We start from the raw sequence: 14,936 nt of genomic DNA on the forward strand, positions 1-14,936 counted from the left end.
ATAACACGTTAACTAATCATTCAGCTTCAGCGTCCAGGTTCGGTGGGCAACGAACTTTGTCGTTCTCGCTGTTAGCACCTCACGATCCAATAGTGCGTGCACGCTGCCAGCTCTCCCGGCCTGGCCTCGCGCCACGGAGACTTCCTCACTGCTCTGTCCCAACCAACTGACCACCACACACACACCACCACCACTCTAAAATACTAGCGGTCACACCAAAGATAGTACGACAGTACGATCGATAAGCGCTGCTGCTGCCACTCAAGGACACAAGCCAGCAACTTCGTTACGCCAGTAAGTAAGGAAGAAACAAGATGCCACTCGACGTGACAAAATGCCAAAGGACAAATGGCATGAAAGCGAGCCACACACGGCTCAGGCTAACTGCTTCGTGCTAAACAAATTTACATCTTATCAATTTCGCATCTTTTTTATTTTGAATTTTCAGTGTTTGGGCATAAAACGTTTTTCCACATTACGAAACAATAATTTTTAATGTATGCATTACAGTACAACTCTTTATAAACTGTAATCATGATATAATTGTGAAGTACATTTAAAAATAGTAATTATAATCCACTTTATTAGTGTACACGAGAATAAATGCACTATATCACACAACTACACCTATTTCTGCAGCGCCCATTTGTTGATCTGTTCCTTTGTTATAATATTTGCTCTATTACTATACACGTAGCACTACATTGAGACACTTAGACATGTTGCAGATATTATCACTGAGCCCTTTGGTTTGATTTATCGGGGAGACCTTACCGAGTACAGTTGCTGTTATTTCACATATTGTATTTAAGTTAGAGCGTAGGTTGCCAGTAGTCTTTATTGTGTGGAACTTCGTAATATATTTCCCCTATGAAGCGGAATTGTGCAAATATACCTTATTTCACTACTTTTTTCACTGGCAGCACAAACTACAGGCTCTGGTAGGAATTTTTTTGCTTTGCGTTGTTTGAAATGGACACAGGTTGATGTTGCTTCATGCCACTTGAAACGCTTCCTGGTCGATCTTTACGTGGTGTTCTCCCTGTTCCAGTTGATAATGGGCTGAGCAAAACTCTCTGTCGGCCCCAAGAGCCTTTTTTTTATCATCGTCAAAAGGAGAAACTGCTTATATTTTTTCTGTGGATTCAGGGTATTGTAAATTGTAAAAGAATTGAGAAGCCCACAGTTTATTGAAGGACAACATTTTTTTCCCATTTCATCGATTTCCTTAGAATAGGATAGCACGGAATATCTGATCTCCATGATCAACTCCTTTCATGTGGGCATTTATTGTTTTACAAGCGCAGGCTCCGGTATATCCTCTCCAGTTTTTCTATTTTTGGTCCCTGTATTTGAGACAGAAACGTCATGAATGTTTTATATCATTCTGACATCCCCTTGTCTTTCCATACGAGGAGAAGAATGTCACCTTTTCTACAGAAAATTATGATACCTTTCCTCATTCTCGATGCTGTGACTTTCAGAGTTTGCGGTAAACCTCTGTTCACTGTAATAGTACCACAGACTCAGTAGAACTGCTGTTGCAAAAATTGTCCTGTAGTTATGGTGCCAGATACCAAGATAAGGGCCAAGAACCGAGAGAATAGCTTGCTCCAATTCTTACTTTCTCCAGCGTAAACCACCATATTTCAGACACAGTGTGTGACACTCTCGCACGCCATCTTAACAAGTGACCCATACTTGTAGTCTTTGCAGTGTTGTATGTTCGAAACCTCAGGCGTCTCCATGGAATCGTTTGGTTTGTAAACTGTTCTGAATTTATCAAGGAAAGAATCTAGCACAAGCTGGACTTTGAAGTGACTCCCAGGCCTATTTTTCAGTTTTGTGTTGTCACTAAAGGGCCTGAATCTCTAAATCTATTCAAATCTGTTGCGACTTGTAGTATTGAAAGTATTGGGGTATCTCTTAGAGGATTTGTTGACCAATAATCGTTCCATCTACCTTTCCTTGTTTGTCTCATTAGAAAAATTAAGCCGCGGTAGTTCTTCATGTCTCATTTGTGTAACAGGAGACCATTTGAGTGCTTGCAAAACAGTTCAATCAGGTAGTCACCAAAGCTCAAGATAATCACGGAGGCTACAGAGACATATTGCTTTGGAAATATACTGACCACATAATGAATTCCAAACTGCTGCACTTGGCAACATTGCCACCTTCGCTTCTCTACAGGTCTAAAAATGTCACTGTCACTGAGATAGTCTTCAGAATCAATGAACTCGTTCCTCCACACAGCATTCGGATTTTCATTCGCACTACGATCATCTGGATACCCATCGGAGAAAACCTGCAGAAGTTCTCCAGGGTTGTTCATTCGCCATCTCTAAAAGTAGGAGGAACTTCGAGACGGAAATGGTAAATCTTTTAAATATCAAAATACGCTCAAAAAGCTAAATACGCAAAAGGTACATGAAGGCAATCACGTTTCGTATACTGCCTACTGGTGTAAACTCCTAATTCGATGAAGTCTGAAGGTAGCTTGTAGTAAACATGAGTTATCTCGCGATCCGTCAGCTACCGATGGCGCGCGTAACACGAGCAAACTCGGGGTCCGTCCTCAATGTCTTAAGAGCTACTCAACTGAAACTACAAGCTACTGTAAACAGTCAGAACTTTTTACATCGAATACGCGTTTCAGAGCGTTAAACCTCCTCTATAATCAGGTAGACTGATATCAATTAGTAAGAGAATAGAAGAAATTGCCTACCAAAATGTCTTTCAAACTCTACTTAAACTGTGCTTTATTTGAAATCAAGTTTTTAATGCTTGCTAGCAATTTATTGAAAATGTGTTCACCTGAATACTGGACCCTTTTTTGGACCAAGGTAAGTAATTTTAGGTCTTTATGTAGATAGTTCTTATTCCTAGTATTGATATTATGTATTGAGATATTGGTTGGAAATAGAGACATATTATTTGCAACAGATTTCATTAAGGAATAAATTTACTGAGAAGCAATGGTTAGAATATCTAGTTCCTTGAACACGTTTCTACATGATGTTCCTGAATTTACACCACAAATGAGTCTTCTTACACGCTTTTCCACTCTAAAAACATTTTCTTGGTTTGACAAGTTACCCCAACATATGATCCCATAGGATACAATAAAATGAAAGTATGCAATTTTTTGTTTGTTTGTATGTCCTACATGTGACATCGTTCGCATTGCAAATACAGACTTCTTCAGGCCTTCAGCAATTCTGTGGTATGCCTTTCCCAACTGAATTTATCATCGAGTTATAATCCCAGAAATGTAATACTGTCAACATCTTCTACCTGCATGTCTTCGTATGTTATACACATGCTGGAAGGAAATCTCTTACAGGTTCTGAATTGCATATAGTGGGTCTTTTCAAAGTTTAATGACAGTGAATTAGCTTTAAACAATTTATTAATGTCTGTGAAAATTTGATTAGCAACCATTTCTAAATCTGTACATGTATTGTCATTTATTGCTAAGTTCGTATCATCTGAAAACATAAAAAATTTACCATCTGGCAATGTAACAGACGAAAGTTCATTATATACACAAGAAAAATCAACCGCCCCAAGATGGAATCTTGAGGAACACCACATGTAATTAATTCTCAGCCAGATGAACACTGATTGCTTACTCCACTGGTACTTCGCAAGGACACCCTTTGCTTTCTGTTAGCTAGGTGAGATTCGAACCATTTTGCAGAACTACCAGCGACACCATAATATTCTCATTTACTTAAGAAAATGCTGTGATTCATGGAGTCAGAAGCTTTTGACAGATCACAGAAAATGCCAGTAGCTTCTAATTTGTTAGCTAACGAATTAAGTCCATTCTCACTATACGTATAAATCGCCTTCTCTGTATCGGAAGTCAGATGTTTAAAAAGGTGCTTGAGCACAACCTTTCCAAATATTTTTGAAACAGTCGGAAAACGTGACATTGGTCGATAGTTTGACGGTATCTCTTTAACCCGCTTCTTGATAGGAGGCTTAACTTCAGCATATTTCATCCAGTCTGGAAATATTCCGCTGATAAGAGATTGATTATACAAATAACCTAAGACAGAACTCAGCTCACAGAAAATTCTTTGATTAACTTCGTTGATATGTTATCATAAACATTAGAATACTGGTATTCTAAGGATTTTATGATGGATACAACTTCTTTGGGAGATGTGAGTGTCATTTCCATTTTATTGAAGCTATCTTTAAAGACTGGTCTCAAACACTCCATTATACTGTTCACCGAACCTGATAATCCCAAACTGTCAGTAACATAAACAAAGTACTTGTTTAAGAGGTTTGCAACACTACATGCGCTTGTTACCAATGTCTCAGTTATTTTTACAGCTTTGTTATCTGACGTAATTATCTTTTTGTCATAATAAAGCTGCTTAGACTTCTGGATTACCTGCTTCAGTATCTTGCAGTATTCTTTGTGATGCATTGCAGAGCTTTTTCTAGACAGTAGATGCAGCTTCCTTTTTGTTCCATTTGATAAGTTTATTCCTTGTCTAATCCATGGTTTATTTATAGACTTAAGTTTGATTTCGATTACCTTTAGGAGAAAACAATTTCCAAAAGAGAAAGTAACTTTATTAACGAATATTTACAGTTTTAAACAGGCTGTCACTCAGCAATCGTATACTAGTTTCAACATAGGACTGTACTGCCAACCGGTTGCAAATAACTGTAAGGTACATTGACCTAGGTTTCGACACCTGTTGAGGATGTCTTCATCAGAATGAAATTTTGATAAACCGTAAAATTACATTGTTATTAACGAATATTTTGTATTTTCCATTTGAGTCAGAAATATTGTAAACATCTATCCAGTTCATGTCCTTGAGCAATCTCCTAAAATTCTCAGTTTTTAACTGATGCATTACCCTTCTGTACCCAGATTTAATAGATATTGTATCTGACAAGTTTCAACATTTAACGTAAGAAGCTGCATATCATGCATGATCAGGTAGCCAACATACTACTGGTTTTGTGATACGACTCTTTCCCTAGATTTGTCTACAAAGTAATTATCAATAGCGCTCTCAGATCACTTACGTATCCCATTTGTTACGTTCACAGTAGGAATTCAGTTGAATGACAATGTCATTGATTCCAATAATCGTTCATTGACAGAGGGTTTCAATAAATCCACATTAAAATCACCAGCAACCATTATTTCTTTGTTTTTTACTGTGAGGTGGGACAACAGAGCTTCGATATTTTTTTATGAAGAAGTTAAAGTTTCCTGAAGATGCTCCGTACGTACTTGCTATTACAAAGGACTTATTACGAAATACTATATCTGTTGCACAAGCATCTAAGTGCTGCTCTGAGCAAAATTTATTAAAATCAGTATGCTTGAAATTAAAGCAGTTTGTAACAGATATGGCAACTCTTCCTTTCTCCATATTTTATCTACTGCACTAAGAGGCTAGCTTAAATCCTGTAACGTATAATATATCTATTCCAGAGGTCACATGATGTTCAGAGAGGCAGATTAAATCAACTGGTTTGTCCAATTCTAATTCTTCAACACGAATAAGCAACTCATTAGCTTATCCCTCAGTTCTCAGCTATTATTATGCAATAAGGATAATTGATTTTGAGCACTGGCTGAATTACTACTGGATGTCCCTAATTTTTCTGATAGTTTCAATTTCTGAACATCTGCTATTTCAATTAGGGACTGTTTGCACGAATTTTGTACATTAAAATTTGCTTTCTAGCGTCTTGTTTTGTCAATGTGAATATTATTTTCAACCTTCTCTGAACATCTTTTGGTTCTACCCTCCCTGCCCTAAAGAATCTGCTGTTCTGTCACTTGTAACCCGCTGGTGCTTTACCACATGTGATATTGGCCCCCTTAAGTAATTTACTATTAGCCCAGACTGCTTTCCGTTCCCTTTCCGGTTGAGGTGAAGGCCATGTTCCTAGTGTAGTCCCACCTACTGATACGGTCAGGAAGAAAGACGCCATTACGAAACCCCATACCTGATCCAAGCAGCCCTTCCACCTCCAAATTAACTCTCCTAACAGAAGAGTTTAAATGAGGCCGGTCATGGCGACTCAGAACAGACGTAAGCCCAACACTGGTATGTCTCGTTGCTGCAGCTATATTCACCAAGTCGCTCTCAACTGAATAAGAATAATAGGGGTCTCTGTCCATGCAGTTACCTGCCCCACCCACAATTACCACAGTGTCTTGCTTTGTGAAGTCTCTGCAAAGTGAACCTACATCCTCTATCACCTGGTCCAGGCTTGCAATAGGTTAAAAAAAAAGCTTGTGACCGGTTACCGTAACATGACTCTAGTTCATCCTGCAAGAGTTGGCCAACACCTCTACCATGTGAATTACCTAACCACAAAACTTTCTTTTTCTTGACAACTTTTTCTGACTTCTTACTTCTCAAACACTTTTTGAAAGTAGGTTGTCAATGGTCCTTTGATTCCTTCAAAAACAGTGATTTCTGCGTCATTTTGATAGAATCATATGGAGCGGAATGTGGCTTGAACCAGGATGTGTCCGGGATAGGAGAAGGATTTCTACAGATTTTTCCGATTCTTCTTGATGAGAGCATGGCATCTGTGTAGATCAGCTAATATCGCACTTCTGAGCCATTGTTAAAACATCTCAACACCTTTCCCTGCGGAATCACAATGCAGACATAAATAGCACGAAGCTGTAGCTGTATAGAGTTGATGAGTATAGTGAGCGCTTGCGAAATGTAACGATTTTTTCCGAGTTATCACGGACGATTATGCAAATTAAACTACGAGAGAGAGAGAGGGGATAGAAACTTCTGTCAGTATAGAGCTGATACCTATTGAATATCATCAAAGGAGTCGCTGAGCTTAACGTATTCACCCGATGAACGTATCGCTGTCAAAAGTCATAAATCTTTACTTTTCTAGGCACTGCAGAAAGCTTTGTAATATAATTGTTAAGACTGCCGCAAATTCGACTGGTCATGAACTGAACGAAAACTCCTCCTCCCCCCGCTGGTGAAATACTGAGCCCTGGAGCCGTTCGCTGCTAACTTAATCTGCGTTCTTGACTTCGACCTGGAAGGCTGCAAATAATTAACTAAAACCGACTTGCAGTTGTACCTTCGCTAGAATGGGTGGACAAAAAGATGACTTAGCAGAGGCTACTATTCAACAGTTTATCGTTATTGCTATAGTTTGTGAGTCACTTCTCAGGCGTAAGAAGTTTGGAGGACAGCTTAGAATGCAACGGTGCGCTACCTCACCCAGCCGTCTTCCACAGCTCTCACAATCCCTGTCGGAGGAAACAAATGGACTACTATTTGCAGTGTCTGTGTTTAACGGTCTACTACGAAAAGTCTACAGACACTGCAAATAGTCATTACGTACCTATTGCAAAGTCCGCGACAGTAAAATGTAAGTGTCTTCCCCTGCAAGAGTCACAGGGCAGCGACTGTGCGAACGCAGGGCGTGGACAAACGGTTAACATGTGGAGGTTCGGGTCGGTCCTCTGGACTCGTGCCGGAAAGACGAAGTAGTTAAGGCGGCGACCACTCGTGTAAAGGAGAAAATCAGCATTCGAGTCCCGGTCCGCCTCAAATTTTCATATATCGCCAAAAAATTGTACATGTGGAGCCTCATTTGTATTCACAATTGCGAATACATTTCTTGTAAAATGAAAGGAGCGTGCCTCAGGTCGCAGGAGTGGCAAACCGCCAGGATTTTAAACTGATTACTTAGTCTGCATTAGACCGCGAAAGGCTTCGTCAACGTTCCTGCTTGCTGCAGAGTCTCTGATTTGTCTGAATCCCAGGTGGAAGTATGCCAAAGCAGCAATGAAAAATAAATTTAAGCTTAATAAAAACTGATGCATTTAGAAATCAGAATTGAGCAAAACACAATGTTAAGTCGCAGTCTTCACTGATGTTACACAACGACTAACGACTCAGAGAGCTTGTTATGATAACATAGGGAGGTTCACAAAACTACGATCAAATCAGAGAAGGTCGAGGTAAAAAAGCAGAGACGTCCGTGAATCTTAGTGTGGGGTGTCGATAGTACCTTTTCACCCCTCTATGATGCTAGAGTCAGATCTATGGTGGCCTACAGAAGAGGAAAGCATACCAGTTTATCATGCAAATTAATTAAAGGAAATGATAATGTCACGCAACAGAAAGATCTTAATAATGGTTAATTAATAGGGTAGACCCATCAAGCATGACAATATGGGTACCACACCACGCACATAGAGATATTAATGAGAGGACGGATCTTCTAATCTATAATAGAAACAATTGGTTACTATAACAGTCAGGTTTATTATCGAGAAACAAAACAGATCAGTTACTCACTGGAATAAATAATTGAATATTTAATACTTGTAGCCGGCCGGGGTGGCCGAGCGGTTCTAGGCGCTACAGTCTGGAACCGCGCAACCGCTACAGTCGCAGGTTCGAATCGTGCCTCGGGCATGGATGTGTGTGATGTCCTTAGGTTAGCTAGGTTTAAGTAGTTCTAAGTAGTTCTAAGTCCCATAGTGCTCAGAGCCATTTGAACCATTTTTTGCACCATTTTGAACCAATACTTGTACAAGGGGTTTAATGGTGAACTCTAATCTTCGCACAGGTGGGTAGCATGATAAATGCAAAGTTATATGAAAAATCCACGAATACGACCAGTGACCGTACGCAGGGTGAGTAAATTACAGGAGGAACACGGAAAAATAGGCTCAACACCAGTAAGATGGCCAAAGTACTTATTGCAAGAAACTGGCTGGTTCAATGCATTAAAACTGTGTAACCCTCTCCTGAAGGGAGTGAACTAATAGCACATACCTGCAGAATCGGTGATTGCAACGGTGGCTCATCTTAGCTAGATCATTTAAATATGTAAGTCAGTGGCGGTGCTGGCTGGAGGCTCTAAGTTCAGTTCTCTCTCTCTCTTCTTGGAGCTCAACTGGCGACATTCTCCACTGCCTAGCTGTCATTACTCTTACATCGCGTATCAGTGAGTGTACTCTTTCTGGAAGGTATGAAACTTCGCTGTTTCTGTCAGAGCAGGGGTGTCGCTGGCCAATGGTGGCAGACATTGCGAGTTCTGTTCATTAAAACGTATGTAAACAAGATAAACAATCTCCTATTCATTCGAATTTTCACTATATCTCACCAGTAGTGCTCTGCGATGGGGAGGAAGACAGGAAGTCTCTCCCTCTCCACGGTACAATTTTGAAACACCCGTATGAGACACCCAGCATGCTGTGATAGATAAGGAAGTGCGTGCTCTTCAAAATCAACAGTAAGAAACCATCAGGTCGCTGAATCTGAAATTTAGACCAACATTATTTTGTGGAGTGGCTCCCGAGGCAAACGGCTGTTCACACGCCAGCCTCTGGAGAGGGACACTTGACTAGAGATTCCTAATCTTTCTAAAGCATTCTAAACAATGCTGCTGTTTTTTTTTTCGGCAGGAAAAGCCGTCCCGTCCACCGCATGGAGTATGGGGGTGGGGGACCCAGTCTGAACTTTTTTATGGTTTAGCCTGTTCCTGTTAAAAAGACTCTTATCTTTCGCTAGCAAGGTCAGAGACTCTCAATTCTTCACTGTGCTAAAAAGTAAATAAAAATAAGAAGTAAAAGAATAAAATAAACAACTGGTGTTATCGAATATAATCTGCATTTGCGAAGAAGCGTCAGAAATCGACTGCATTGATCAAGGGAATGAGCACAAAATATTCTGAAATATTCAAATAACTTACGGGTTTGCTGCCGGGTGACGTCGTTGAACACCGCCGATATTTCGACAGGAGCACACCCTGCCATTCTCAAGGCACAAATGCAAGGAAGAGGAAATGTGCAAGCAAGTTTAATACCTCGGTTCACAGAGGAGAAACAAGGAAGACACCACACACAGAACAAGTGTCAACACAAACAAAGATAACCAACTCAGAAATATCGATAGTTACTATTAATCAACAGGTGAGGTAGCACTTATTCTGTCCCTCTGTTTTTTGATGAGAGACAGAGCCGAATTCGAAGCAGCATTTAAACAAAATCCACCATCTCTGTTAATAAGGTTGCTTGATAGTCTAATTTCAACAGCTTCCTTAATGACACTATCCCAATAGCTGGACGTGCAAGCCAGAATCTCCGTGTTGTTGTATTCCATCGTTTGACCGGTGTCAAGGCAATGTTCTGCAAAAGCGGATTTGCTCGGCTGTTGTAAGCGTGTGTGACGCTTATGTTCAATACACCAGTCTTCCACAGTCCTGATCGTCTGACCAATATATGACATGCCACAACTGCAAGGAATACGATAGACCCCAGCCTTACGCAAACCAAGACCATCTTTTACGGATGCCTTAATCTTAGAAGGTGGTCGAAAAACACATTTCACATCATATTTCCGCAAAATACGGCCAATTCTGTTGGAAATGCTTCCTGCGTAAGGCAAAAAGGCCGTAGACTTAGGTGCCACTTCGTTGCTATCGTCACTCACCCGTTGCACAGAAGGCTGATGGCGCAACGCACGCTTGATCTGCCTCTCACTATAGCAATTCTGACGAAAGGTGACTTCGAGATGTGCTAGCTCAGCTGCCAAACTTTCAGGGTCTGAGATAACGTGGGCCCTGTGAACCAAGGTGCGAAGTACTCCTTCACGCTGAGCTGGATGGTGACAACTATCAGCTCGCAGATACAAGTTAGTGTGGGTAGGCTTCCTATAAACAGTATGTCCCAACGTACCATCAGTCTTCCTTTTGACCAACACATCAAGGAAGTGAAAATTCGGGTGGACTGAATTCAGATGTTCCAAAAACCGGTTTAAATTCTGACTACCATGAGGCCTACATATCTGGAAAAACACGCAGGTTTCAAGGTCGCTGACTCCAATGCACGTTCCTCAAAGTCCTCCATAAAGAAATTGGCCACAATAGGTGACAACGGGCTTCTCATTGCAACTCCATCAGTCTGTTCGTATATTCTGAAATATGTTGTATGACATTTACAGAGAAAAATGACCACTTTTTTGCCTTAGTCTTAGACGTCAGAACGGTTCCAGAAAATTGGCCAAACGCCGCCTGAGTGAGTGTGGTCCTCACCTGTTGGCAGTGGTACTTCTACGTGCGGCAGCGCGACCGCCCCGAGGAGTGGAAGTGCCAGCCCACCAAGTTCCTGTCGCCGGAGCTGGAGCGCCACGAGATCCTCGTGGGCTCCTTCAGCCTGCTCATCACCAGCTCCTTCACGGCCACGCTCGCCTGCTACATCAGCAACGGCGGCTGGAGCAGAGTCTACTACGAGTTCGACGAATACGGCTGGACCTGGTGGTTCCTGCAATGGGCGGTTATATTCATCTACCAGGTGAGTCTCCCGTATAGTCACAGCCGCACAGTCTCTCGAACTGCTGAACTTCCACAATTTCTAGATCCGCTCAAACGACGTACACTACCTGATCAAAATTATCTGGACACTCTTATGTAACGCGTAATCGACAACTAGGTTTCTCGAGAGGAGGACTCAAGAGTATAACAAGAAGCAGGAAATATTCTGTTGTCAGTAGAGGAGCAGTAACAGCACTTCGGTCAAGAGAGCTCCGTGACTTCGAACGTGATGTAGTTAGATGTCACCTGAGTAACAAATCCATCAGGGACATTTCAACCATCTACAGCTGGCCAGGACGATTGTTGTTGACGTTGTCGTTAAGTGGAGACGCGAAGGAACAACGACAGCTAAACCAAGAAGAGGCAGACATTATATGCAGACGGCTAGGGACCGTCGAGCATTGCGGAGGGCGGATGTAAGAAAATCGCATGAAATCAACGGACGGAATCACTTGTGAGTTCTAAAGTGCTACCAGCAGCTCACTTAGCACAATGACTGTAGGGAGAGCACCTCCCTGTAAGTCGTGCATTTCTGAAGTCAGTGCTAAGTGCCGCTTGAGGTTATGTAAAGAGCGAACCACTCGACCGTGTATGACTGAAAACGGGTGATTTGTAATGGTGAATCACGCTATATCGTGTGGCGGTCCTACGTAAGAGTTTGGGTTTGGCGAATGCCTCGAGAACGTTATCTGCCATCATGTGAAGTGCCAACAGTGAACTACTGAGGTGGTTGTCTTACGTTCTGAGGGCGTTTTTCGTGGGTAGGATGTGATCTCTTATCGCCTTAAGAAAATGCTAACTGCCAAGGGAAATGAATACATTTTACAGCGTTCTGTGCTGCACACAGTAGAGAAACAGTTCAGAGATAATAAATGTTCGTATCAGTATGACAGTGCACCCAGTCATTAAGTAGCGACTGTGTGGCAATTTTCAAATAACTTAGGGGAGTTAAGCAAGGTGATGTCTCCGATAACCGCCGATATTTCGACAGGAGCACACCCTACCATTTTCGAAATCGGCAGCAATAAAGAGCTGTGCAAAGGAATTTAAAACATCGGTTTTTAGAGAAATTCCGGAAAGATAAAACACATACGCGCGTGCGCGCTCGCGCGTGTTCGCGCACGCACACACACACATACTGCGAAAACTGGCGCCGTTGCAAGACAAAGATGATCGGCGTCAGAAGTTATCCATAAAGAAAGTAATAATCAACGGGTGAGGCAGCATAAACTTTTACTCCCTGCTTTTTGACAGCGGAGAGAGCAGGATTCTATGCAGATTTTTTTTTTTTAAAAAAAAGAAACATATCTATTTATAAGGTTACTAGCAAACGTAATTTCAACAGCTTTCTTAATAACATTATCCCACTAGCTGGAAGAGCATGCCAGAATCTGCATTCCAATGTCTTCCACAGGATGATCGGTGCCAAAACAATGTTCTGCAAAGGCGGATTTGCTCGGCTGTTGTAAGCGTTTGTGCCGCTTGTGTTCAGTACACCGATCCTCCACGGTCCTGATAGCTTGACCAATATATGACGTACCACAGCTGGAAGGAATATGGTAGACACCCGCCATACACAAACCAACATTATACATTACTCAACCTAAGAGGAAGCTCATCTTAGAAAGTGGTCGAAAAACACACTTCACATCATATTTTCGCAAAATACGACCAATCCTGTTCGAAACGCTTCTTGCATAACGCAAAAAGATCGTAGACTTTGGTGCCAGCTCGGTATCATCGTCAACCACGCGATGCGCACAGTTGGTAGATAGCGCAACGCTCGTCTGATCTGTCTTTCGCTATAACCATTCTGACGAAAGATGACCTCGAGATAGGCTACCTCAGCTGACAAACTGTTATGAGTCTGAGATGACATGGGCCCTGTGAAGCAAGGTGCCAAGTACCTTCCCCCCCCCCCCCCCACGTTGCACCGGATGTTGACAACTATCAGCCTGCAGATACAAGTCAGTGTGTCAGTGTGAGCAGGCATGTCCCAACGTACCATCCAACTTCCTCCTTATCAACATGTCAAGGTAGGGAAGACAGTCATCCTTTTCCACCTCCATCGTGAAAACAGTATTCGGGTGGATTGAATTCAGGTTTCTAAAAAGTCATTCAAGTTCTCACTGACATGAGGCCAAACAATAAAAGTATTGTTTAGACAGCTGTAAAAACACGCAGGTTTCAAAGCCGCCGACTCCAAGGTACGTTCTTCGAAATCTTCCATAAACAAATTGGCAGTAATTGAGACAATGGGTTTCCCATCGCAAATCCATCGGTCTGCTGGTAGTTACTGGTCACTGAATAAATAGTAAGTGGAAGTCAAGACATGTCGAAATAAGTACATTAAATCAACACCAAACCTAAACTCAAACAATCGTAACGAATCAGAAAGACGAACACGAGTGAAGAGAGAGACCACATCAAAACTTACAATAATATCAGAATCATTCAAACGCATTCCCTCTAATCGACGTGATAAATACACCGAGTTCTTAATGTGGCGCCCCCATCGACCTATGGGTCAACAGAGTAAAAGTTGTTTTGGCACACGATATGTCGGGGCACCGATGCTATTCACAATCGGACGAAGACGAACTTACGGAGACCGTATAACTAGGGGGAACAGCGCAGAAACAACTACGACTCTTGATAGTCTCCTGCAACAAGAAACTTTCCTTCAGGAGGCTGTTAGTCTTTCTCTAAACACATTTTGCGAAATCAGCACCGAACCTGCGATACGCTGAAACAGACAGCAAACACTGCAGCGTAATCCTGCTTGTCCAAAACAACGGTAGCTTTGATCTTGTCCGCAGGTAAAATAACAAAATCCGGATCAGCTCTAAGCGAACGTAAACCAGCTGTCTCAGACGCTGTGATATTACTCCACCTGGATTAATAACACTACTTTTGGGACATCAGTAAACAGAGCTGAATGATCTGAAATACTTAGGTCTCCTTCTTTGCATTTTCAATTTGGTAATTTGACATAACATTATCAGCGCAGGAGCCGGCCGGTGTGGCCGTGCGGCTCTAGGCGCTTCAGTCTGGAACCGCGTGACCGCTACGGTCGCAGGTTCGAATCCTGCCTCGGGCATGGATGTGTGTGATGTCCTTAGGTTAGTTAGGTTTAAGTATTTCTAAGTTCTAGGGGACTGATGACCACAGATGTTAAGTCCCATAGTGCTCAGAGCCATTTGAACCATCAGCGCAGGTCGTCCATATGCTGTTTGCTCTAGTGCCTTCAGGAACTTCGACTTGAAACCATATTTCTTAATTAAGTTGCAAAATTTTGTGAAAGCCACTTAACTCTATAAAGCAGCTATGAAACACACTCTCTCCATAAAAAAATTAAGATTTTCTCTTATTTTATAATTTACCAAAGAATCAACAAAAATGCAGGAGTCTCCACGAGATTTGGTACTCCTACGAAAGCTGTTTGCTGCCTTAAAATTACTAATACTATTTAACACTTGAAGACAATCTTCTGTTAACCAGTATTTATTCACACAAATTATTTTTATATTTACAGATTCTGAAAGCAGAATTTAAGTTCAACAATTTTAGACTAT

General features: G+C 41.7%; 1 protein-coding gene across 1 annotated transcript in view; it reads left to right on the forward strand.

Moving 5' to 3' along the window:
- The window catches only part of LOC126482160 (lathosterol oxidase-like), a 111,854-nt gene that overhangs the window by 78,616 nt on the left and 18,302 nt on the right, over positions 1–14,936 (forward strand). Inside the window, exon 3 of the mRNA XM_050106137.1 lies at positions 11,093–11,341. Coding sequence (XP_049962094.1) covers positions 11,093–11,341 — 249 coding nt within the window. The remainder of the gene's footprint in view (positions 1–11,092; positions 11,342–14,936) is intronic.

The sequence above is a fragment of the Schistocerca serialis genome, chromosome 5, assembly GCF_023864345.2.
Source record: "Schistocerca serialis cubense isolate TAMUIC-IGC-003099 chromosome 5, iqSchSeri2.2, whole genome shotgun sequence".
Classification (NCBI taxonomy): Eukaryota; Metazoa; Arthropoda; class Insecta; order Orthoptera; family Acrididae; genus Schistocerca; species Schistocerca serialis.